The following is a 23,935-nucleotide window of genomic DNA, read 5'->3' as shown; positions in this document are numbered from 1 at the left end:
TTTCCCGTACGAGTGTCCCTGGAGTGATGTCACTTCCTGTCATTTTCTACAGATTTTTCCACGTTTTCTCCACACATACCTGCTCGATCGGTACAAACAACGGAACAAAAGCGTCTTATCGGACAAACGTTTTATCATGAAAGGAGACATGTTGTGCGTCTGTCGTCCACACGCTCGTAACCTACGACGCCTGCGAGTCGTCACATTTTGGACAACTTAAATGGCAATATTGATCCAAAACGATGTAATTGAAAAGTAATAAATGTACGTGAATCGCTCTAAACACTACGTCGGCCAGTTTAATGGCGAGAGGAACAATCATAATGCGGTGAAAAGCTCCTGAAAGTGTATTTTGTGTCACATGTTCAGTCCTGTGAATGCAGACGGCGCACAGTGGTCTGGTTTTGTCACAAAGTGCTGCTGCTTTTACAAAATACTCCAGAGAAAGTACCTCAGCTGTAAACGCACTTATGTATATTTATTTATACACCAAAGACTTTATGGTACAGTCCATGTTTTCATTGCACTTAATAAATGTGAGACGTTACAAAGTTTTGGTGCTTTAAATTTGAGTTTTAATCATCAGTCTTTTTTTTTGTCCAGAAACATTCTCACCTTTTTACAATAAACATAATTGTGTTTTTGCTCCAAATTTTCTTTAAAATTCAAACTGAGGCAGAAAAAAACAAACAAGCAAATGTTTTAACGAGACCAAAACTTTTAATACTTCAACAATAAATCATATTTGAGAAAATTTAGAGGAAAAAAGCAAATATTAAAGCAAAAAGTAGAAATATATCATAATTTTAGTATTTAAAACCAAGACTTTTTATGTGGGTGGAGTTTGCACTGAACTCATTTATTGAAAGTTAAATTTAACTTTTAAAAGAGTATGTTACTGGACAAAACATATGACATATTATTGCTTGAATGTGGTTTATACAGAAATATGTTCAGAGAATGTCGTGCACTGTAAAACTCGACTGTAAAACTGTGCCTGAAACACTGTTTAAAATGTTTTTTTTATCGTTTTATTTCACACGTTACAGAGCATTTTACACGTTACAGAGCATTTTACACGTTACACGTTTGGTTGTAATGTTCAATAAAGAAACTTAACACACTGTTTTGTTGTATAATTTTCTGATTTTCATGTTAAAATGAAGAATTGTTTTTTGCCAGTGAGCATCCGCCTTCCACTATCTACAAATACAGTTTACATAAGATAAGATAAGCCTTTATTAGTCCACACAGTGGGGAAATTCCAGTGTTGCAACACAAAGTAGATACAGAAGTAAAAGAACACATAACTTATAGAAAACTAATCGACATTATGTCAGAGTATTGCCTATGAACATGACAGTATTGCACATGATTAAGTCAGTATTGCATATGATGGGTATGACAGTATTTCACATGATTGTCAGTATTGCACATGGTATGAACATATTGCACATGATTATGTAAGTATGGCACATGGGTATGTCAGTATTGCACATGATTATGTCAGTATTGCACATGGGTATGTCAGTATTGCAGATGGGTAGGTCAGTATTGCACATGGGTATGTCAGTATTGCACATGGGTATGACAGTATTGCAAATTGCTATGTCAGTATTGCACATGGGTATGACAGTATTGCACATGGGTATGACAGTATTGCACATCGCTATGTCAGTATTGCACATGGGTAGGTCAGTATTGCACATGGGTATGTCAGTATTGCACATGGGTATGACAGTATTGCACATTGCTATGTCAGTATTGCACATGGGTATGACAGTATTGCACATGGGTATGACAGTATTGCACATGGGTATAACAGTGTTTGTTGTAGAGTCTGACAGCAGCAGAAGGAAAGACCTGTGAAACCTTTCCTTCACACAGCGAGGGTGGATCAGTCTCTCACTGAAGCTGCTCTCCAGAGCGGACAGAGTGTCCTGCAGGGGGCGACACTCATGGTCCAGCATAGATGTGAGTTTAGCCAGGACCCTTCTGTCCCCCACCTCCTGCACCGAGTCCAGAGCACAGCCCAGGACGGAGCTTGACTTCTGGCATTGGCAGCAGCTCAATGTCTAAATCAAACTCCTCTTTTTTCTCCTTAACAGCTCCTGCTGCTCTTCCAAAACATGTTTCTCCTTCAGAAGCTTCTGATGTGGTGGACAAAGCAGATTTACTGAAAGCAGTGCTACGTCTCTTTGATTTATTTGACAGATTGGAGACACTGTCGTCTGGCCGATTTCCTCAGCTACATTTCTGACACGACTGTCATTTAGCACAGGTGACTCTACAGATGGAGCCCTACATGCACCAACAGCGCCCTCTGCAGGAATCTGTGTTACAGACATATTTGGCAACTCCAACAACTATTGATTGGTCTCCTTCAAAAAGGACGTTTTAAGCTGGTTTTGCCTTTTCTGTTCATCAGCACCTCATGCAGCTGACAGGCCTCTGTGTACAAACTGGACACATTATCAAGACAACAACAAAGTGTGAATAAATAAATGCATGTCCTATAAACAACTTCAGCCAGCCAATAAAAACGCTGTCAAACACAAACACATTAGTCTTGGGGTAATATAAACTAAAATAACGGCCTTTAACTGACCTGACCAGTGTGGGCCGTAATATAAACTAAAACAATTACCTTTAACTGACCCGACTAGTGTGGGCTGTATTAAAAACTAAAATAACGACCTTTAACTTACTTGAGCAGTGTGGGGCGTTTCCTTTGCTGTAAGGATAACAAGCGTGATAAAAAATATTCAACACGGTGGTTAAGGGAAGTCCGGTCGGTGAGTCGGTGAAATAATTGAAAAATAAAAGAATTCGACGGTTTTTCAACAAAATGTTGATAAAAATTTAGTTTCACATCGGGTCGGTCGGGTTACGGCAAACAGACATATTATTTTGCTCAGCCTTGTTCATATTTGTTTTTGTCATTTAAGTAAATTTTTGTCTCAAACATTGTTATTCAATTTCCCATTTACAAAACTAGGTTAGAAAGAACTTTAGCTTTCCTTTACATCCTTTACAATAGACATCCAACAAAAAGAAACTAAAGCACATGTAAACACAAACAATTGTCCCACTTTAGCCACTGTCTGTCAAATTCCTAACAAAAAAATTGCCCGCTGCAGACGATGTTCTATTGTATTTGGCCAAACCAGACATTTCCAAACCCAATGTGATGCGTCGCCCTCAGAGACAACCGCTGTTGTGACTTTGGGCGTTACAAATATAAATTGAATTTACATAACCAAGAAATCAAAAAGGATGATGACCATCAGAGCCTTTTGACTTAAACATTCATTAAAGTTTATCAATTTGAACTTTCAAGTGGATTCATATCTAAATGTTACAAACGTATGAACAGTCTGGATAGTGGGAAAGTATATGTACATCTCACTGGAGAACCACAGGATCACATGTTTGGAGGGAAGAATAAAGCCTGAAGAATAAAGTCTAAAGAATAAAGCCCAAAGAATGAAGCCCAAAGAATAAAGTATAAAGAATAAAGTATTAAGAATAAAGTAGGTGGCGGTAATGTAACGCTTGGATACCAACCGTCATAAAACACAGAACAACAACAACGTTGCTGTGCACCGGTGGATGCAAAAGCTGAATTTGGACCACATCCTTACATGAACTCTCATCCTGGAGTTGAGTTCAGTCGAGTGCTTTCTCCTGTTGTGAAAAGTCTGCTTCAATTGTCTTTTCTACTTTTGTGAGTCCCTCACAAATCAAGAATCTTCATCGACCGATCAGGGTAAGAAACTCTTTTCTTTGGACACTGACTAAGTTTAGAGTAGGCCATATTTCACACCAAAAGGACCTTTCTGGTCAGATCATAGTTTTACACTGGCCTCATCTGTAACTGCTGTACTTTTATTATCATTGTACAATCGTTTCGTTTAAATCATGTTTGAAATGTTTTCATGACAACACTGTTTCAGACTCTTTTAGTTCAGTCTACAGCACATTCTGTTGTTGTGTTACTTTTAATGGCAGTTGGCAGCCAACGGAAAAAGGTGCATTTACCACCACTCTCAACTGAACTCAACAGGAACTTTTCAAAATAAATGTTCTTTTCCCATCACAATAAGAGTTTTCACACAATAAGAGTTTTCACTTTGATGATGATTATAGTCCCTCTGTGATATTGACCTTGTGTTTCAGAGATGTCCTCCACAAGTGAAAGGAGCTCTGAGGAGACGTTCCGGTGCTCCATCTGTCTGGAGGTGTTCTCTGAGCCAGTGTCCATTCCGTGTGGACACAACTTCTGCAAACGCTGCATCTGTAAGGCCTGGGCCCCTGAGGGGCCCTGCACATGTCCTCTGTGTAACAGGAGCTATGACAGAAGACCTGAGATCATGGTCAACTATTTGGTCTTGGAGATGGTCTCTGAGTTTAGGAGGTCCTCTCTGCCGCACATGGTGGAGCAGAGGAGGCTGAAGGTCCAGGAGATCCAGCGCTGTGTGGAGCTCAGTGACACAGAGGTCCACAGAGAGAGGGCTGTGGGGCTGCAGGCCTTCACTGATCACATGCAGTCTGTTCAGGGGCGTCAGGACCGGTTCTTAGAGGAGCTGCAGGAGAAGCAGAGCCGGAGCCACAAACGAGCCCAGGAGCTGGTGCAGCAGCTGGAACAGGAGATCTGTGAGCTGGAGAAGAGCAGCACTGAGGCGGAGCGGCTCTCATGCTCTCGAGACCCCCTCCACTTTCTACAGAGCTGCCCTGCACTCACGCCCCCTGCTGGACTCAAGGAGTGGAGCAGCGTGAGCTTTGAACCGGAGACGTGTGAGGGCAGTGCAGCCCGGGCTCTGTCTGAGCTGGAGAAACATCTCTCTGAAAACTTGAACAAAGTGTCTTCAAGATTAGAACTAGTGAGAGTGCAGCAGTTTGTGGTGGACGTCACTCTGGATCCAGACACTGCTCATCCTGATTTCGTTCTGTCTGAAGATCTCAAACAGGTTCATGACACTGATGTGAAGAAGAAGCTCCCAGATTCTCCTCTGAGGTTTGATTATTGTGTTTCTGTTCTGGGGAAGCAGAGTTTCTCCTCAGGCAGGTTTTATTTTGAGGTTCAGGTCAAAGGGAAAACACAGTGGGATTTAGGAGTGGCCCAAGAGTCCATCAACAGGAAGGGAGAGATCTATTTGAGTCCTGAAAATGGATTCTGGTGCATTGGGTTGATAAACAAAAATCAGTACAGTGCTTGTACAGAGACTCCTGTCCGTCTGTCTCTGCAGCGAGCTCCTCAGAAGGTCGGGGTGTTTGTGGACTATGGTGAGGGTCTGGTCTCCTTTTATGATGCAGATTCTGCAGATCTTCACTTCTCCTTCAGCGGCTGCTGCTTCAGGGAGAAACTGTTTCCAGTTTTCAGTCCCAGTCCCAATGATGGAGGTTCAAACTCTGCTCCTCTGGTCCTCACTGCAGTGGAGAATTTCAGAGGTTAAAGTGACTAAGAACATTAATAAAAGTTCTGAACTTCAGTCAAACGTAACTGTGGATACTTTTGACTCCATTTTGGACTGAAAGTACAAAGTTCTTCTCTTTATTGTTTCAGTTCTTTTGAAATGTCTGAAGGTTTATTTGAATCCTGTTCATGGTGACCTCCTGTGAGAGGGTTTTGGGTTCAAGTGTCAGCTTTAAATGTTTAATCAATAAATCTGATTCTTTAATAATTATCAGATGTTTTTTCTTTCTGCTCAGTTTTCTCTGGACATTTAACCTTAACCTCTTCTTCCATTGAATTCACTTGATGCACAGATTTGTCTGGGACATGTTCATCCCACTGAGACATAAAGACCAGGCCTTAAAGTAGCTCCTACACACACCAAACTGTACAAGAGTCTGACAGAAGCACACAAGGTTCTGAGCCTCATTTATCACACTCTCAAGTCCAAGAAATGAGGCCAGTTTTCACTCACATCTAGTTTAGTCACAAACTCCATCAGAAATCCAACATCCTCTGTAAATGTGTTTGTGTCTAAAATGTGGATAAATGAAGACATTTAAACTGCTCTGTCCATTTGTCACATTTAAACATCCCAAATATGAGACGTTTGGGCCGTTTTTATACAGAAAGTGTCTTATTTCTGTGGAAAACTTGACACGATGAAAAACTCTTAGTACATTTGTTTCTTACATTTATCTGAGGAAATGACAGGAGAAGTTAAAAATTAGAAACGTTAAATTCAAGATGTTTTTCCAATTCACCTGCAGCGTCTGGACTTAAAACCATTACAAATCTGCTCAAAAAGAGACATTAAAGTGATATTTTTGCATTATTTGTGGTTTGTTGACGTTTTTTGCAACGCTTTAACATCAATAATTCATTTACAGAAACATTTTTTTTGTATTATTATGAAGTGTGAAAATATCAATATTGTGTGTTTTGATCAGAAGAAATGCAGAAAAACTTGAGATAATCCTTTTTGTCAATATGGCCCAGCTCTAATTCAAGTGATGCTTTTCCTTTTATAGCTGTAAAATAAAGAAATAAAAGGTGTGTTTTTGTGTCTTGTTATAATTGGATTTTTGTGAAATAGAAAATACGGAGAAAAATGATTCCAGGTCAAATGTGAAAGTGACACACATAAAAGACAGTCCAGACTCACAGCTAAAGCTTTTGAATATATAGTGGGAAAGCTTCCAGAAGAAATTAAATCAAAGGTAAAAAAGATCAAAAGTACAGTTTGTGCGGAAAGGCCTGTCAGCTGCATGAGGGGCTGATTTCTATGATCCTCCAGAAGAACAGAAAAGGCAAAACCAGCTTAAAATTACCTTTATGAAGGAGACCAATCAATGGTTGTTGAAGTTGCCAAATGTGTCTGTAACACAGATTCCTGCAGATGGCGCTGTTGGTGCATGTAGTGCTCCATCTGTAGAGTCACCTGTGCTAAATGACAGTACTACAAGTGCACTGAACGTGTCAGAAATGTAGCTGAGGAAATCGGGCCGGACGACAGCGTCTCCAATCCGTCAAATAAATCAGGAGGATTTATATAAATAAGGAGGAGGAGAAAAAAGAGCAGTTTGATTTAGACATTGAGCTGCTGCCAGAATGGCCAAAGTGAACATGTTAAAGGCCTCAGAAGGATCTAAAGTTTTTTCTATCAGATGGAATGAACTCTTATCTGAAAGAAGGGAAGCCACTGCAGTCAAATGCAAAAGCGGCAACATTTATTCCTAGATTCACCACCCGGCTGAGGCTGTGGAGAGTGTTTATTTTTCAGACTGTGATGCTGTGAAGCCTAAAGTGACTCACAACATCAAGCCTCACACTGCTGTCTCGGGGGCTGGTCTGCCACCTTCAGTCCGACCCATCTGCAACTACAAATGAGAATCCTTCTGATCAGCGTTTATTTGCGGTTCTGGATAAGCAGAATGAACTTACATCTTTTTTGGTTGAACAACAGTCACTTTTTCTTCTGCCCAAACGAGAGCTGCATGCCTTTGATGGAGATCCACTACAATATCAAACCTTCATAAGAGCCTTTGAACACAACATTGAAGCAAGAACTCAAAACCAAAGGGACTGTCTGTACAACCTTGAGCAGTACACCAGAGGCCAGCTCAGGAATTTGGTCCGAAGCGGACAAACACCTGCCTTCAGCCTGTGGCTATATCCAAGCAAAGTATCTGCTTCAAGAACATTTTGGAGACCCTTTCAAAGTAGCCTCCGCCTACATGGAAAAGGTGTTATCATGGTCAGTGGTTAAGGGTGAAGACATCAAGGCGCTTCATGCGTACCAGTTTATTGCTGCGTGAATGTTGTAATTCAATGGGAGACTGTGTAGGTGATTTAAATATCCCCACCAACATTCAATCGATTGTGAAAAAGTTGCCCTATAAAAGCTTAATCGCAGAGCAACATTTCACAATATTGTGAACTTGGTGGAAAAGCAAGTCAAGATCACAAGTGATCCTCTGTTTGGAGACATACAAGATTCACCAGGAACTGGGAGGAAGGAGTTCAACCCTGTCAAGCCTTGAATTGGTCCAAAGCCCAAAAACTGTAGTTTTGCTTCAACTACAGCGCCAGTTGAAAGGACAGTGGAGCATGTTATTAAAATTGAGAAAACAAAAATGCTGTCATCCCATCTAGCATAAAATATTGGTGTTCCCCAGGGCTTCATCCTGGGGCCGCTCTTATTCAGCCTGTACATCAATGACCTGTCGTCTGTGTGTTCTGGATGTGATATTCAAATGTACGCAGACGACACTCTTGTCTACGTACACATGGGAAAAACAAGGAAAAAGCAGTAAAAAAACTCTCTGAAACTATCGTGCATATTTCTAAATGTTTTTTTAATTCATGTCTGCATTTAAATGTTGTAAAAAAATATGTTCTTCACAAAACAAACCTCAAACTCACCAAATCCTGATATATACGTTGTATACGTTGCAGGTGACAAGATTAATATAGTGACTCAATATAAACATTTAGGAAATATTCTTGATTCGATAGTTGCATTTAAGGAACATGTACAGAAAGTTACCCAAACAATATATAATATAACAGTATATTTAGGTATGTTAGGCACAGTAGTTTTTCAATGAAATGAAATGAGTATAATTTCTAACGTATAGCGCCACCAGCTGGAAGCCAAATCCTAAGCCAATCCTGTCTGTCTACAAACAAGCTTCAAAGGGCCTCGACATGAAACCTTTTCATCTTCATTCTTGCAGCATTTTGGTCAATTACAAACTGTTAAATTGGGAAAACATGGAACATTTTCATGATGCCAACCTGGTTTTTAAAATACTGCATGGGCCGGCCCACCTCCACTTTCCAATGTCTTTTGGTCAATCTGCTTTTTCAGTACGAGCAGTACAGTTTTGGAACACAATACCATTGTCTAGTGTCATGCTTGTCCATGTTATTTGTCTAGTGTCATGCTTGTCCACGTTATTCGTCTAGCTAATACACACAGAACTTTTAAACATATGTTGACATCATGGTTACTTGAGAATCAAACCTGTGACTATAGTTAAAATGCTGCTGTTGTGCTGCTACCTCATGAGTCTTTGTCTAGTGTCATGCTAGTCGTCTAGTGTCATGCTTGTCCATGTTATTCGTCAAGTGTCATGCTTGTCCATGTTAGTCGTCTAGTGTCATGCTTGTCCATGTTATTCGTCTAGTGTCATGCTTGTCCCTGTTATTCGTCAAGTGTCATGCTTGTCCATGTTAGTCGTCTAGTGTCATGTTTGTCCATGTTATTCGTCAAGTGTCATGCTTGTCCCTGTAATTCGTCTAGTTTTAGACCAGGTCTAGATTTAGACCTGGTTTAGACCTGGTTTAGTCCTGGGTTAGACCTGGTTTTGACCTGGTTTAGACCCGGTTCAGGGAGACACACAGCTTACTCTATTGGTCATTATCCACAAGATGGACTCTCTCACATACAAGCTGCAATACTGGAAGGGAATGCTAAACAACTTGAACTTGTTAACCTTCAGAGACAGATGGAAGAAGATGTATGGACAGAGCGTGAACTCCATCAAAAACAGACCCAAGCTAAAGCTGCTCAACAAGCACAAGAGGAAGCCCTTCAAGCTAAAGAGGCCCTGAGCAAACGCCTCGACTAAAGCCACAGACTACAGCAGCTACAGACCGATGTTGAACTAGCCAAACTGGTCAGCGCTAACAGCAACTCCTCAAGCCCCTTTCAGCCACTACCAGAGGCTACAGCTTCATCTGCGCAGGTAAGATGCATTGCCTCATCTGCACACCTTAGTTCTGAAGTTCCTCATCTTAACCCAAACCCAGACATTGACCAGCCCTGTCATTTTCCAGTTCCAGTCCGGTTTGCACCTACAGCCCATCACCTCCCCGTAGTGGCATTAATGAACAACAATGATGTTGTAGCTGTCCCACTAGTCAATGCACCGCAAACTGTTACAACTCACCAGGTGTTGTCGTTTGTCGTACTGTAAATCAAACGCACCCCTTTCTCGTCAGCACCAACGCAGTGCAGCTAACACCGCCAATAGCATATCGTAGATGGGAGCAGCCTCCGGCCACGTCCTATCTCATCCAGGCTCCCTTACCACCACCTGAGTCTTATCCTGGTCTACAACCACAACTCGGAGTAGAAATGCTAATTGCCTCTGCCTTTGATATCCCCAAGCCTATGCTGCCTGTGTTTGAGAGCGGTTGTGAGAGTGACTTTGCACTCCCGAAGAATGCACTGGACAGTTTGCTCAGTAACCACAGCCATCTCAGTAAGCAATACAAATACCAAGTGTTCCTAAGCCATCTGAAGCTGCCAAGCGCTCTTCAACTCGCAAAGGCATACATGCATCACTCAAGCCCGTATACCGCTGCACTCAACGTACTACAAGATAAGTATGGGCAACCAAGGCAGAACTCTGCGCCATCCTAAACTCTCCTGCACTTAAGATGACAACAGTTTTGACCTCTTCGCTCTGTCCATCCAATCCCTAGTGGGTATGCTGAGAACTGTTGAAGGACACAACGGCGTGGAGCTCATGTGTGGGTCGCACGTTGACCGGCTGCTAAGTAAGCTGCCCCCATCTTACCGTGACAGCTTTGTGGAGTATTGTCTTAACCGAGGGATTCTGCAATTAGGTTCTGACCTTCACGCTCCCGGACCTAGCTAACTGGCTCCAAGTCAAGTCCCAAGCCAAACGCATTTCAAGTCATGCCGCAGCCCTCTACCAGACTAAGTCAAGCAAACCAGCTAAAACTACAAAGAGCTTCAACTCTACAACCTACAGAGAGTGGTCCACGCCTGTGCTTCTCACTTTGAAGGAAGAGTCACCTCACTCTAAACCTGCCCAGTCCAAGCCGGCCTCAAAGTCACAGCCCTACTGTCCACATTGCGACAACAAAGATCACTACCTGAACTTCTGTTATAATTTCAAGAAGCTCACACCCAACCAAATTGTCAGGTGGATCAAAGATGGAAACCGCTGCTGGAAGTATGGGCGTAGTCATGCGGTAGAGAGCTGCAACCTCAATCGGCCCTGCAAAGTGTATAAAGAGCAAAATCTCACAGTACTGCATGACTCCATCTGTGACACCTCCAATGTAGTCCTGACAATGAGCCCAGCATCAACAAAGATCTACCTTGACCGACCCAACCGTACGCAGCGAGTGATGCTAAAGGTAATACAGATCCTCATCCGCCATGGCAAGCAGTCGATGGAAGCACATGCAATTCTAGATGACGGCTCGGAGACGACAATCGTCTTATCATTAGTCCTCCAGTCCCCCAATCTTTCTGGAGTACCAGAGACTCTCTTCCCATCCACATACAATACACCAGAATGTCAAACAGTTAGAGGGCCTGACAGTTTCCTTTCAAGTCTCCCCTCTTTCCAAGCATAATGAGAAGCATCTTATCTCCAATGCGTTCTCAGCTGATGGACTATGCTTTGCAGAGCACAACTACCCTATTGCTGCTCTCCAGCGGGCTCACAGACACTTACAAGGCATCCCACTTCAAGCTGTCGACCATGTGGATCCACTCATCCTCATTGATTCCGACATGTGCCACCTCATCTGCCAATCATGCCAAGGCTCTCCAGAAGGCCCAGTTACTGTCTGCACTCGTCTCGGCTGGTGCCTTCAAGGTCTCATGACTCCTATCCAAACAGCTCACAATCCGACCCAATGCCTGCATATTGTTACAGCTGCAGCCAACACTCCATGCTGAGTTAATCCAGCATGTGCAGCGCCCCTGGCAACTTTACACCCTGCCTTACTGTGAGAAAGCGGTAACCAGGTCTAAGCTCGACCACAATCCCTCGACCTTCTCCAAACATCTACAGTTAGAGTAGACAAAGAAGGTACTCCCTATGCCACACTGCTGCGGCTCCGCCGCTTTCTACTAATCTCTCTTCAAGTGCCCAAAGAAGCAGCACTGCCAAGTCTTCGCAGCACTGAGCGCAAGTGCTTGCCAAGACCCAGCAAAGGCCGCCACCTATTGCTCAGAAATCCAGACGTTGACCGACCTTACAAGCTGGAGGTATGTTGACTCACCTTGTAACCCTGCAGATCACATCACCAGGGGCCTCACCTTGAAAGAAGAGCTGCTGTGCCATCGTCAGTGGAGATTTGGTCCTACATTCCTCACCGAAACTCAAGACCGATGGCCAACTATGCCAAGCACGGCTGCTGAACCTGATCAATGCGAGCTAAAGAAGAGTGCTTTCATCGGAGTTGTTACAATGCCACCTAGCCCCCAGCTACCTGACTCCAGTAAGTTCCACACCTTAGTTCGAGCCACCCGTCCGAGTCCCGTCACGGGGCGGCTACGCCTGAAGTCAATATCGAAGCTTCAGACTTCATCGCCGCTGAAAGAGCTCTGCTTGTTCAAGTACAAGTTGAGTCCTTCCCGGTAGAAGTTAAAGCACTCAAGACCCTTCGTCCAATCCCTACAGACAGCAGACTCGGTTCCCTCGCTCCAGAGTACGATCAAGCAACGGGTCTCATTCGTGTTGGTGACAGGCTTCGACGGGCGACTGACCTTGAAACTGAAACCATCCATCCAATTGTTTTAGACTCAGGACACCATATCACCAAGTTGCTTATTAAAGACTGCGACGAACAGCTCCACCATCCAGGTGCTGAACGTGTCCTTGCTGAGTTGTGACGACAGTACTGGATCCTAAGAGGACGTGAGGCTATTTGCAAACACCAGTACGGCTGCCACGAATGCCAGTTTTGGCGTGCCAGACCCCAAACTCTAAGAATGGCAGATCTCCCACCGGCAAGACTGCGGCTCTACAAACCACTATTCTACTCTGTGGGAGTGGACTGCTTCGGTCCATTCCTTGTGAAGACTGGTCGCCACCCAAGAAAAGAGATGGGGCATTCTATTCAAGAGTATGACAACAAGGTGCTACTTAGATCTCCTCGAAGGCTTGGACTCCGACACTTTCCTGCTCTGCCTCTGTGATGGACAATTATCCTGACTGACAATTGGGGGCGGCTGTGTCAAAAAGACTAAGGGGGGAACCAAAGTTTAGTTCCATGTTTCTAGACGGGCCTCTTTTACGGTTGCCTTTGTTCAAGCTAACTATTCAGCAGCACCACATGTTGTGTGCATACTTACTTTAAAAGCCACACACACACTCCACACATACACATACATTGTTGCCAATTAAAGGACATTCTCAAGTTATTCCAGTTATTCCAGTCCGCTCCAATCAGCGTTGTTTCCCTTTGGTTAATGTGGACATCTCTACATTAAAGCTAGAAAAATGAAAAGTATTGCTTGAATTAGAGCTGGGCCATATTGACAAAAGGGAATATCTCCAGATTTTTTTTTTCTCCAGCTGATTTGTAATGGTTTTAAGTTCAGACGCTGCAGGTGAATTGGAAAAACAAGTTTTCTACAGAAATAAGACACTTTCTGTGTAAAAACGGCCCAAACGTCTCATATTTGGGACGTTTGACACAAACACATTTACAGAGGATGTTGGATTTCTGATGGAGTTTGTGACTAAACTAGATGTGAGTGAAAACTGGCCTCATTTCTTGGACTCGAGAGTGTGATAAATGAAACTCCGAACCTTGTGTGCTTCTGTCAGACTGTAAGAACTACTTTAAGGCCTGATCTTTATGTCTCTGTGGGAGGAACATGTCCCAGACAAATCTGTGGATCAAGTGGATTCAATGGAAGAAGAAAAGACTGGACACGTCAAAGGTTAAATGTCCAGAGAGAAAACTGAGCTAAAAGAAAAAAACATCTGTCTCACTTTAAGAAGATTTCACACATTGAGAATTATTAAAGAATCCGATTTATTGAATAAACATTTAAAAACATGTCGTAATTTTGAGACATTTGTATACATAACATTTAGTTTGATCAAAGCTGAGACTTGAACCCAAAACCCTCTCACAGGAGGTCACCGTGAACAGGATTCAAATAAACCTTCAGACATTTCAAAAGAACTGAAACAATAAAGAGAAGAACTTTGTACTTTCAGTCTAAAATGGAGTAAACATTATCCACAGTTACATTTGACTGAAGTTCAGAACTTTTATCCTTGTTCTTAGTCACTTTGACCTCTGAAAGTCTCCACTGCAGTGAGGACCAGAGGAGCAGAGTTTGAACCTTCAAGATTGGGACCGGGATAGAAAAATGGAAACAGTTTCTCCCTGAAGCAGCAGCCGCTGAAGGAGAAGAGAAGATCTGCAGAATCTGCATCATAAAAGGAGACCAGACCCTCACCATAGTCCACAAACATCCCGACCTTATGAGGAGCTCGCTGCAGAGACAGACGGACAGGAGGGTCTAGACAAGCCCAAGACTGATGTTCGTTTTACAACCTGATGCACCAGAATCCATTTTTAGGATTCATATAGATCTCTCCCTTCCTGTTGATGGACTCTTGGGCCACTCCTAAAATCCACTCTCCTTTGACCTGAACTTCAAAGTAAAACCTGCCTGAGGAGAAACTCTGCTTTCCCAGAACAGAAGGAGAATATGGGAGGTTCTTCCACACATCTCCAAAATGAACCTGTTTGAGATCTTCAGACAGAACGAGCTTAGGATGAGCAGTGTCTGGATCCAGAGTGACGTCCACTGCAAACTGCTGCACTCTCAGTAGTTCTAATCTTGAAGACAGTTGTTTAAAGTCTTCAGGGAGATGTTTCTCCAGCTCAGACAGAGCCCGGGCTGCACTGCCCTCACACGTCTCCGGCTCAAAGCTCACGCTGCTCCACTCCTTCAGCCCAGCAGGAGGCCTGAGTGCAGGGTTGATGGAACGCAGGTAGATACAGAGGTAGATACAGAAGAAAAGAACAGATAACTTATAGGAAGTTTGAAAAACACTCTCAGTAGAAGAGCTTGAGAGCCGCTCCGCCTCAGTGCTGCTCTTCTCCAGCTCACAGATCTCCTGTTCCAGCTGCTGCACCAGCTCCTGGGCTCGTTTGTGGCTCCGGCTCTGCTTCTCCTGCAGCTCCTCTAAGAACCGGTCCTGACGCCTCTGAACAGACTGCATGAGATCAGTGAAGGCCTGCAGCCCCACAGCCCTCTCTCTGTGGACCTCTGTGTCACTGAGCTCCACACAGCGCTGGATCTCCTGGACCTTCAGCCTCCTTTGCTCCACCATGTGCGGCAAAGAGGACCTCCTAAACTGAGAGACCACCTCCACGACAAAATAGTTGACCATGACCTCAAGTCGTCTGTCATAGCTCCTGTTACACAGAGGACATGTGCAGGGCCCCTCAGGGGCCCAGGCCTCACAGATGCAGACTTTGCAGAAGTTGTGTCCACATGGAGTGGACACTGGCTCAGAGAACACCTCCAGACAGATGGAGCACCGCAACATCTCCTCAGAGCTCCTTTCACTTTTGGAGGACATTTCTTCTTCTTCTTCTTCTTTAGTGTTTAGGAGCTTTAGTGATCCTCACAGGTTCACACAGATTGATTTCTGATTTGTAATTGTAAATATGGCGGACTTCTTCTTCTTTGGTGTTTTATGGCACCGCATCTTAGACTTTATTCTTTAGGCATTATTTTTTCGGCTTTATTCTTTAGGCTTTATTCTTTAGGCTTTATTCTCTAGGCTTTTTTCTTTAGGCTTTATTCTTCTTCCCCCTTCTCTTCTCCACTTCCTCTCGCCCCTCTTCTTCAGGTCATATAGGGAATTAAGATAAGATAAGATAAGATAAGATATTCCTTTATTGTCCCACATGGGGAAATTTCATTGGTGCAACGCAGGTAGATACAGAAGAACAGATCACTTATAGGAAGTCTGAAAAACACTTTCAGTAGAAGATCTCCTATAAATAAATAAAAACTCCCATAGACAAATAAATAAATAAATACATAAATACCATTGCATGTGATCACGACAGTAATTGCACATGAATATGTGTCACGACAGCACATAGGTTGCACATGAATTGCACATGAATTACGTCATAAGGCGCTGGTACAGCTGGCAGCCCGGTGTAAACGCTCTCTCTTCTTTCTCACACTTATTGTGCTTTATCTCCTATATTTTGTAAATATAGTTAATATGTTTTTTCTATTTTACTGTACGATAGGGACACGCGCTGGAATAGTTTTTTAATTCAACTGTTTTTGACTTTTTTCGGCTGGATTTGAGCGTTTTTCGTTGCGTTCGTTGTGTTGTTGTGACGTGAGCTAGCTCCGAGCGAGCCCACCAGCCCCCCCCCCCGCGCCCTCCGGCCGCGCTAAAGTACGGCGTGTCGTCGGTACACGTTTATATACACGTTTATATGAAAGAGGAACTTCACGAACGATCGGGACACGCACTGGAATCGCTTTAAATTAACTTGTTTTGACTTTATTCGGCTGGATTGAGTGTTTTCGTCGTGTCGTTGCGATGTGTCTTGGCTCTGAGTCCCCCGCCGGCGCCCCCTGCCCGCCGGCGCCCCCCGCCCGGCGCCGTACCGCGTTTCCACAAAGGAGGAACTCATGAAACTGCAGAGAACAGTCGTCTTACCCGGAGATCGTCACGTTATCCCGTCGCAATACTGACCTAACCTAATACTGATGTGCAATTCTGTCGTATGTGCAATTGCTGTTGGAATTCATGTGCAATTACTGTGCAATTACTGTGAAATTCATGTGCAATCTATGTGCTGTCGTGACACATATTCATGTGCAATTACTGTCGGGATCACATGCAATGGTATTTATTTATTTATTTGTCTATGGGAGTTTTTATTTATTTATAGGAGATCTTCTACTGAAAGTGTTTATCAGACTTCCTATAAGTGATCTGTTCTTCTGTATCTACCTCTGTATCTACCTGCGTTGCACCAATGAAATTTCCCCATGTGGGACAATAAAGGATTATCTTATCTTATCTTATCTTAATTCCAACAGCAATTGCACATATGACAGAATTGCACATGGTTAGGTCAGTATTGCGAGTGTTCAGTACTAACAGTTTTTGTTATAAAGTCTGACAGCAGCAGGAAGGAAAGACCTACGGAACCTTTCCTTCACACATCGAGGGTGGATCAGTCTCTCACTGAAGCTGCTCTCCAGAGCGGAGAGAGTGTCCTGCAGGGGGTGACACTCATGGTCCAGCATAGATGTGAATCTAGCCAGGACCCTCCTGTCCCCCACCTCCTGCACCGAGTCCAGAGCACAGCCCAGGACGGAGCTGGACTTCTTGATGACTCTGTCCAGCCTCTTCCTCTCCCTCTCTGTGATGCTGCTGCTCCAGCAGGCCACACCGTACAGGAGGGCTGATGCCACCACAGAGTCGTAGAAGGTCTTCAGGAGTGGCCCTGTCACTCCAAAAGACCTGAGTCTCCTCAGGAGGTAGAGCCGACTCTGGCTCTTCCTGTACAGTGCGTCTGTGTTATGAGTCCAGTCCAGTTTGTGGTTCAGATGAACACCCAGGTACTTGTATGAGTCCACTCTCTCAATGTCCCGTCCCTGGAAAAGAAAAAAGAAGAAGAAGAAGAAGAAGAAGAAGAGGTTTGGCACTAGGTCATATAGGGAATTGCGACGGAAGTTACTGAATCCAACATGGCGGCGACCGTGACCGGTCCATGAATCTATTATATTATCAGCTCAGGCAATAATTTTCTCTCTTGGGTCCAAATCCAAAGTGTACCCTAAAATACACAATACATTTTGAAGCAGACGTTGAACCCAGTACCTCCTGCACCATAAGCCATGACATTAACCGCTGGGCCAACACATCTGAAGATTATTACACTGCGAGACAGGAAATGTAGTGTCTGGGATGACGCCGCACGTCACCGCAAGTGATTTGGGCCGCCACGAGGTCCGCCATATTGGATTCTGTAACTTCCGTCCCAATTCCCTATATGACCTAGTGCCAAACCTCTTCTTCTTCTTCTTCTTTTTTCTTTTTCTTTTTCTTCTTCTTCCACCCACTGCAACTGGACCTCTGGAGTTACTTCCACTGTTGTTGTTGACTCCCGTTTAGAGCCTTTAGGCGAGAGTTTTTTAATAAGTTGTTCCGCGAGCCTGCCGACGTAAAAAACGGAGATTCTAAAAAAATATATATACATATTTTTACTGTTTTCGTGGATTTTCCGCAGTTTTTTGGCCAAAACTTCAATAAAAACACAAATTTATTCTGCACCAGCATATCCGACCTCCGACCATTTCTGCACAAACCCAAGTTCGTCCGAACGTTAGAGCTTTAAAACTCTCGCAGCTCATGGCTTGACCATAGATCCATGAGATCTACCATAGATCCATGAGATCGACCATAGATCCATGAGGTAGATTAACATGAAGGATGTGGGGCGGGCGTGGCTTTGGCTCGCGCTCGCATTCATTGAACTCGTGTTCAAACAAGGAAATGAAGAATACGTGTCTTGACCGATTATATCAGAATCATTTTGTCATTGCCATTTAAGTAGCACAAGTCTTCCTCATGTGGACATGTCCAGCTCGTCTGTGGAGTCACGTGGACATGTCCAGCTCGTCGGTGGAGTCACGTGGACATGTCCAGCTCGTCGGTGGAGTCACGTGGACATGTCCAGCTCGTCTGTGGAGTCACGTGGACACGTCCAGCTCTGGAGTCACGTGGACACGTCCAGCTCGTCTGTGGAGTCACGTGGACACATCCAGCTCGTCTGTGTAGTCACGTGGACGCGTCCAGCTCGTCTATGGAGTCACGTGGACACGTCCAGCTCGTCTATGGAGTCACGTGGACACGTCCAGCTCGTCTGTGGAGTCACGTGGACGCGTCCAGCTCTGGAGTCACGTGGACACGTCCAGCTCGTCTATGGAGTCACGTGGACACGTCCAGCTCGTCTGTGGAGTTACGTGGACACGTCCAGCTCGTCTGTGGAGTCACGTGGACACGTCCAGCTCTGGAGTCACGTGGACACGTCCAGCTCGTCTGTGGAGTCACGTGGACGCGTCCAGCTCGTCTATGGAGTCACGTGGACACGTCCAGCTCGTCTGTGGAGTCACGTGGACATGTCCAGCTCTGGAGTCACGTGGACACGCCCAGCTCGTCTGTGGAGTCACGTGGACACGTCCAGCTCGTCTATGGAGTCACGTGGACGCGTCCAGCTCGTCTGTGGAGTCACGTGGACGCGTCCAGCTCGTCTGTGGAGTCACGTGGACACGTCCAGCTCGTCTGTGGAGTCACGTGGACACGTCCAGCTCGTCTATGGAGTCACGTGGACACGTCCAGCTCGTCTGTGGAGTCACGTGGACACGTCCAGCTCGTCTATGGAGTCACACGTTCTCTTCTGATTGCATTGTAAGGACGCTACTTGTCCCGATGATCTGAGCTGCGTGTTACAGTCACTGTGGCCAAATTGAAGCTCAATAAGACATTTTCATGCATTGTACACTTTGTGTTCCTGTCAAGACTCAATAAAGTTTATCAAAGCGACTTGTTTGGTCACGGGATGATTCATTTTGTGAGAAGCTGTAAGTCTGGGACTACTTTCTGTCTGATCACTGTGAGTTCCACCTTCCATTAAACAGTTAATGACATTGAATGTATTTTTGTACGCCGCAGTATAATAAGAGTTATTTTAATTTTATTGATAACTATAATTATGTACATAATGTAGAGAGGTGGTTGTAGGAAGGGATTGCCAACCGTCCCAAATTGCCCGGGACGTCCCGAATTATGGGTGATTTTGATTTATCCCGTCCGGGACAGCTGCAGTCCCGTATTCCAATCACAGACTCGCCGGCCAATAATTGGCTACTTCAAACGCGCTACTGAGTTTTACGCACACACTTACCACGCGCCTCTCAGAGCTCCACTTCTTGGAATTACCGTGACAGAAGCGCGTCTCAGCCAATCAGCGCGCAGCAGACCTGGTTTAGTACTGATTTAGTCCTGGTTTAGGCCTGGTTTGGACCCGGTTAAGTCCTGGTTTAGGCCTGGTTTGGACCCGGTTAAGTCCTGGTTTAGGCCTGGTTTGGACCCGGTTAAGTCCTGGTTTAGAACCGGTTAAGTCCTGGTTTAGGCCTGGTTTAGACCTGGTTTAGACCCGGTTAAGGCCTGGTTTAGGCCTGGTTTAGGTCTGGTTTAGACCTGGTTTAGTCCTGGTTAGACTTGGGTTAGACCTGGTTTAGACCTGATTTAATCCTGGTTTAGTCCCGGTTAAGACCTGGTTTAGTCCTGGTTTAGACCATGTTTCGAACTAGTAATGTCTCTAAATCTTGTTCTTTGTTGTGATTTTCACTTTGGGACAAAACACTTGTCCATGTCTGTGTCCTGTAAAGACACGCTTCGTCCACCAGAGAACGCCAAAGTAGCATCTGAAAACCAGTGCGCGTTAAATCAACTGAAAATATATTTTTAGCTAAAGAAAAAACACTGAATCAAAGACTGTGACGGGTGTAAATGTGTCTGTGTTTGCTCTTGGTCGTGGGTTTGGTTTATTAGTTTATCGTGTTCATATTTGGATTTGAAACAGATTTATTTGTACGTTTGTAAGCCTTGTGTCACAGAGAAAGTGCCTGTCCAAATGTTTAAAACGCTTTGACAGAAAAAACATTATTTATTAAAATGTTTTCAGATAAAGAGTCTCTGGGTTATGTTTTTAAAGAGATCAGTTTTGTGGTTAATGTGATATACGAGAAAACGAGGCTTAGATCAGTGACGTGCAAGTGAGGGTCAGAATCAGAAAAGGTTTAGTCAGATTTACAAATGTGAATGAACCCAAAAGAGAACCGTAAACATAATTTTAGTCCTGTTTTAGCCCTGGTTATGTCCTGGTTCAGACCTGGTTTATTCCTGGTTTAATCCTGGTTTAGCCCTGGGTTAGCCCTGGTTTAGTCCTGGTTTAGACCCGGTTTAGTCCTGGTTTAGAACTGATTTAGTCCAGGTTTAGGCTTGGTTTAGACCTGGGTTAGTCCTGGTTTAGCCCTGATTTAGTCCTGGTTTAGTCCTGGTTTAGTACTGATTCGGTCCTGGTTTAATCCTGGTTTAGCCCTGGTTTAGTCCTGGTTTAGACCTGGTTTAGTCCTGGTATAGACCCGGTTTAGTCCTGGTTTAGAACTGATTTAGTCCTGGTTTAGGCCTGGTTTAGACCTGGGTTAGTCCTGGTTTAGCCCTGGTTTAGTCCTGGTTCAGACCTGGTTTATTCCTGGTTTAATCCTGGTTTAGCCCTGGGTTAGCCCTGGTTTAGTCCTGGTTTAGACCCGGTTTAGTCCTGGTTTAGAACTGATTTAGTCCAGGTTTAGGCTTGGTTTAGACCTGGGTTAGTCCTGGTTTAGCCCTGATTTAGTCCTGGTTTAGTCCTGGTTTAGTACTGATTCGGTCCTGGTTTAATCCTGGTTTAGCCCTGGTTTAGTCCTGGTTTAGACCTGGTTTAGTCCTGGTATAGACCCGGTTTAGTCCTGGTTTAGAACTGATTTAGTCCAGGTTTAGGCTTGGTTTAGACCTGGGTTAGTCCTGGTTTAGCCCTGGTTTAGTCCTGGTTCAGACCTGGTTTATTCCTGGTTTAATCCTGGTTTAGCCCTGGTTTAGTCCTGGTTTAGACCTGGTTTAGTCCTGGTATAGACCCGGTTTAGTCCTGGTTTAGAACTGATTTAGTCCTGGTTTAGGCCTGGTTTAGACCTGGGTTAGTCCTGGTTTAGCCCTGGTTTAGTCCTGGTTCAGACCTGGTTTATTCCTGGTTTAATCCTGGTTTAGCCCTGGGTTAGCCCTGGTTTAGTCCTGGTTTAGACCCGGTTTAGTCCTGGTTTAGAACTGATTTAGTCCAGGTTTAGGCTTGGTTTAGACCTGGGTTAGTCCTGGTTTAGCCCTGATTTAGTCCTGGTTTAGTCCTGGTTTAGTACTGATTCGGTCCTGGTTTAATCCTGGTTTAGCCCTGGTTTAGTCCTGGTTTAGACCTGGTTTAGTCCTGGTTTAGAACTGATTTAGTCCTGGTTTAGGCCTGGTTTAGACCTGGGTTAGTCCTGGTTTAGCCCTGGTTTAGTCCTGGTTCAGACCTGGTTTATTCCTGGTTTAATCCTGGTTTAGCCCTGGGTTAGCCCTGGTTTAGTCCTGGTTTAGACCCGGTTTAGTCCTGGTTTAGAACTGATTTAGTCCAGGTTTAGGCTTGGTTTAGACCTGGGTTAGTCCTGGTTTAGCCCTGATTTAGTCCTGGTTTAGTCCTGGTTTAGTACTGATTCGGTCCTGGTTTAATCCTGGTTTAGCCCTGGTTTAGTCCTGGTTTAGACCTGGTTTAGTCCTGGTATAGACCCGGTTTAGTCCTGGTTTAGAACTGATTTAGTCCAGGTTTAGGCTTGGTTTAGACCTGGGTTAGTCCTGGTTTAGCCCTGATTTAGTCCTGGTTTAGTCCTGGTTTAGTACTGATTCGGTCCTGGTTTAATCCTGGTTTAGCCCTGGTTTAGTCCTGGTTTAGACCTGGTTTAGTCCTGGTATAGACCCGGTTTAGTCCTGGTTTAGAACTGATTTAGTCCTGGTTTAGGCCTGGTTTAGACCTGGGTTAGTCCTGGTTTAGCCCTGGTTTAGTCCTGGTTCAGACCTGGTTTATTCCTGGTTTAATCCTGGTTTAGCCCTGGGTTAGCCCTGGTTTAGCCCTGGTTTAGTCCTGGTTTAGGCCTGGTTTAGTCCTGGTTTAGACCCGGTTTAGTCCTGGTTTAGAACTGATTTAGTCCTGATTCAGTCCTGGTTTAGTCCTGGTTTAGTCCTGGTTAAGCCCTGGTTTAGCCAGGGCCGGCCCAAGCCTTCAGGGGGCCCTAAGCGAAAACATTTTTGGGGGCCCCTCACCACGTCATCAGAATCAGTTTTATTGCCATTGTCAGTGAACAATTCACATATGGGAACTTTCTTCAACGCTAACAAAGCACCAAAACTCCAGGGCATCCGTTTGCCAGTTAGTTTATTCTCAACACCTCACAAGCTCAAATATTGCTAACTTAAATCCCACAATGCAACTTGGTATCCCGCTGACATCACCTCTACTCCCTGTACAAATAACACACGTCCCAGATATGTTTTGGGGCGTTAAGGGTCTACAGCCACATTAGCACATTAATTAATTTAAATTAATGAACAGGGGGGGTCTGGGGGCTCTCCCCCAGAAATTTTCAGACCTTTTTTGGGTCTGGTGCATTTTAATGTGGTCCAGCCAGCTAAAGTAAGAGTAAAATGTTGAGGTTGTAATGCTATAAAATGATGATGTGATGAAACTGTGCCAGGAGAAAATGACTAAAGCCAGTTATTAATACATTAGTGTTCTTAATTACTCAATACAATATTGGCTATGAAAAATAATTATGGTCAAATTGATTCATTTTAACTGAAAATGTAAAAGTAATAGTTATCCTTACTAATTTATCTTTTACAGCTCCCAACTGTTCCTTCTTGCCAAAGTGACAAAACAAGTTATATTAAATTAAACAAATGGCATAAGCATTGCTTGATTAACAATTAACACTGATAAAACAGTGCAAACATGTTATTCCCAGAGAATGAACAGAACTAGAAGTGAAGGTCCAAACCTAGCTATAGCGAAGAGACTGCGTTTCTGCAACTTTGCCACTTTTATATAAAAATATATAGTATTATTCTATAACAGACGTAATCATAATATGTCTGGTTATTTTTCACTATCAATTTATTATAATTTATAACAAATAGTCTAATGATGCTTTTTAAATAAATTGAAATGTTTTATTGCTCTATTAAAAGTTAATTACAATATAAATGTTTGTTCTGATCAGAACATCACACACTCCTGCATGAAACAATGCTGCGATGTGATTGGCTGATGGACCTTACGTGCATAAACCTTTACGTTCCTCTCATTGCACTTTAAGAAGTCAAAGTAAAACAGACATCATGAGTCACGATTGATCTCACACATGGAGATGTGAGAGAGAGGGACGCAAACTCAAACCGCTCATCTCTGACTGAGGCTGCACAGGGGCCCGGGACAGGGGCCCGGGACAGGGGCCCGGGACAGGGGCCCGGGACAGGGGCCGCACACTGTTCACTCCAAAGTCTC

General features: G+C 44.1%; 2 protein-coding genes across 2 annotated transcripts in view; one reads left to right on the top strand and one right to left on the bottom strand.

The window, feature by feature from the left end:
• The window catches only part of lhpp (phospholysine phosphohistidine inorganic pyrophosphate phosphatase), a 420,402-nt gene that overhangs the window by 347,948 nt on the left and 48,519 nt on the right, over nucleotides 1-23,935 (bottom strand). The gene's annotated exons all lie outside the window — the stretch shown is intronic.
• On the top strand, nucleotides 4,152-5,638 carry LOC140368704 (E3 ubiquitin-protein ligase TRIM21-like). Its single transcript, XM_072455737.1, has one exon. The coding sequence runs from the start codon at nucleotides 4,182-4,184 to the stop codon at nucleotides 5,454-5,456; it is 1,275 nt and encodes a 424-aa protein (XP_072311838.1). The 5' UTR covers nucleotides 4,152-4,181; the 3' UTR covers nucleotides 5,457-5,638.

The sequence above is a fragment of the Eucyclogobius newberryi genome, unplaced genomic scaffold (genome assembly GCF_026437365.1).
Source record: "Eucyclogobius newberryi isolate DKJ021-1_F unplaced genomic scaffold, fEucNew1.0.hap1 SCAF_20, whole genome shotgun sequence".
Lineage (NCBI taxonomy): Eukaryota > Metazoa > Chordata > Actinopteri > Gobiiformes > Gobiidae > Eucyclogobius > Eucyclogobius newberryi.
The sequence above is the reverse complement of the archived record's forward strand: the minus strand, read 5'-3'. Positions and strand labels throughout refer to the sequence as shown.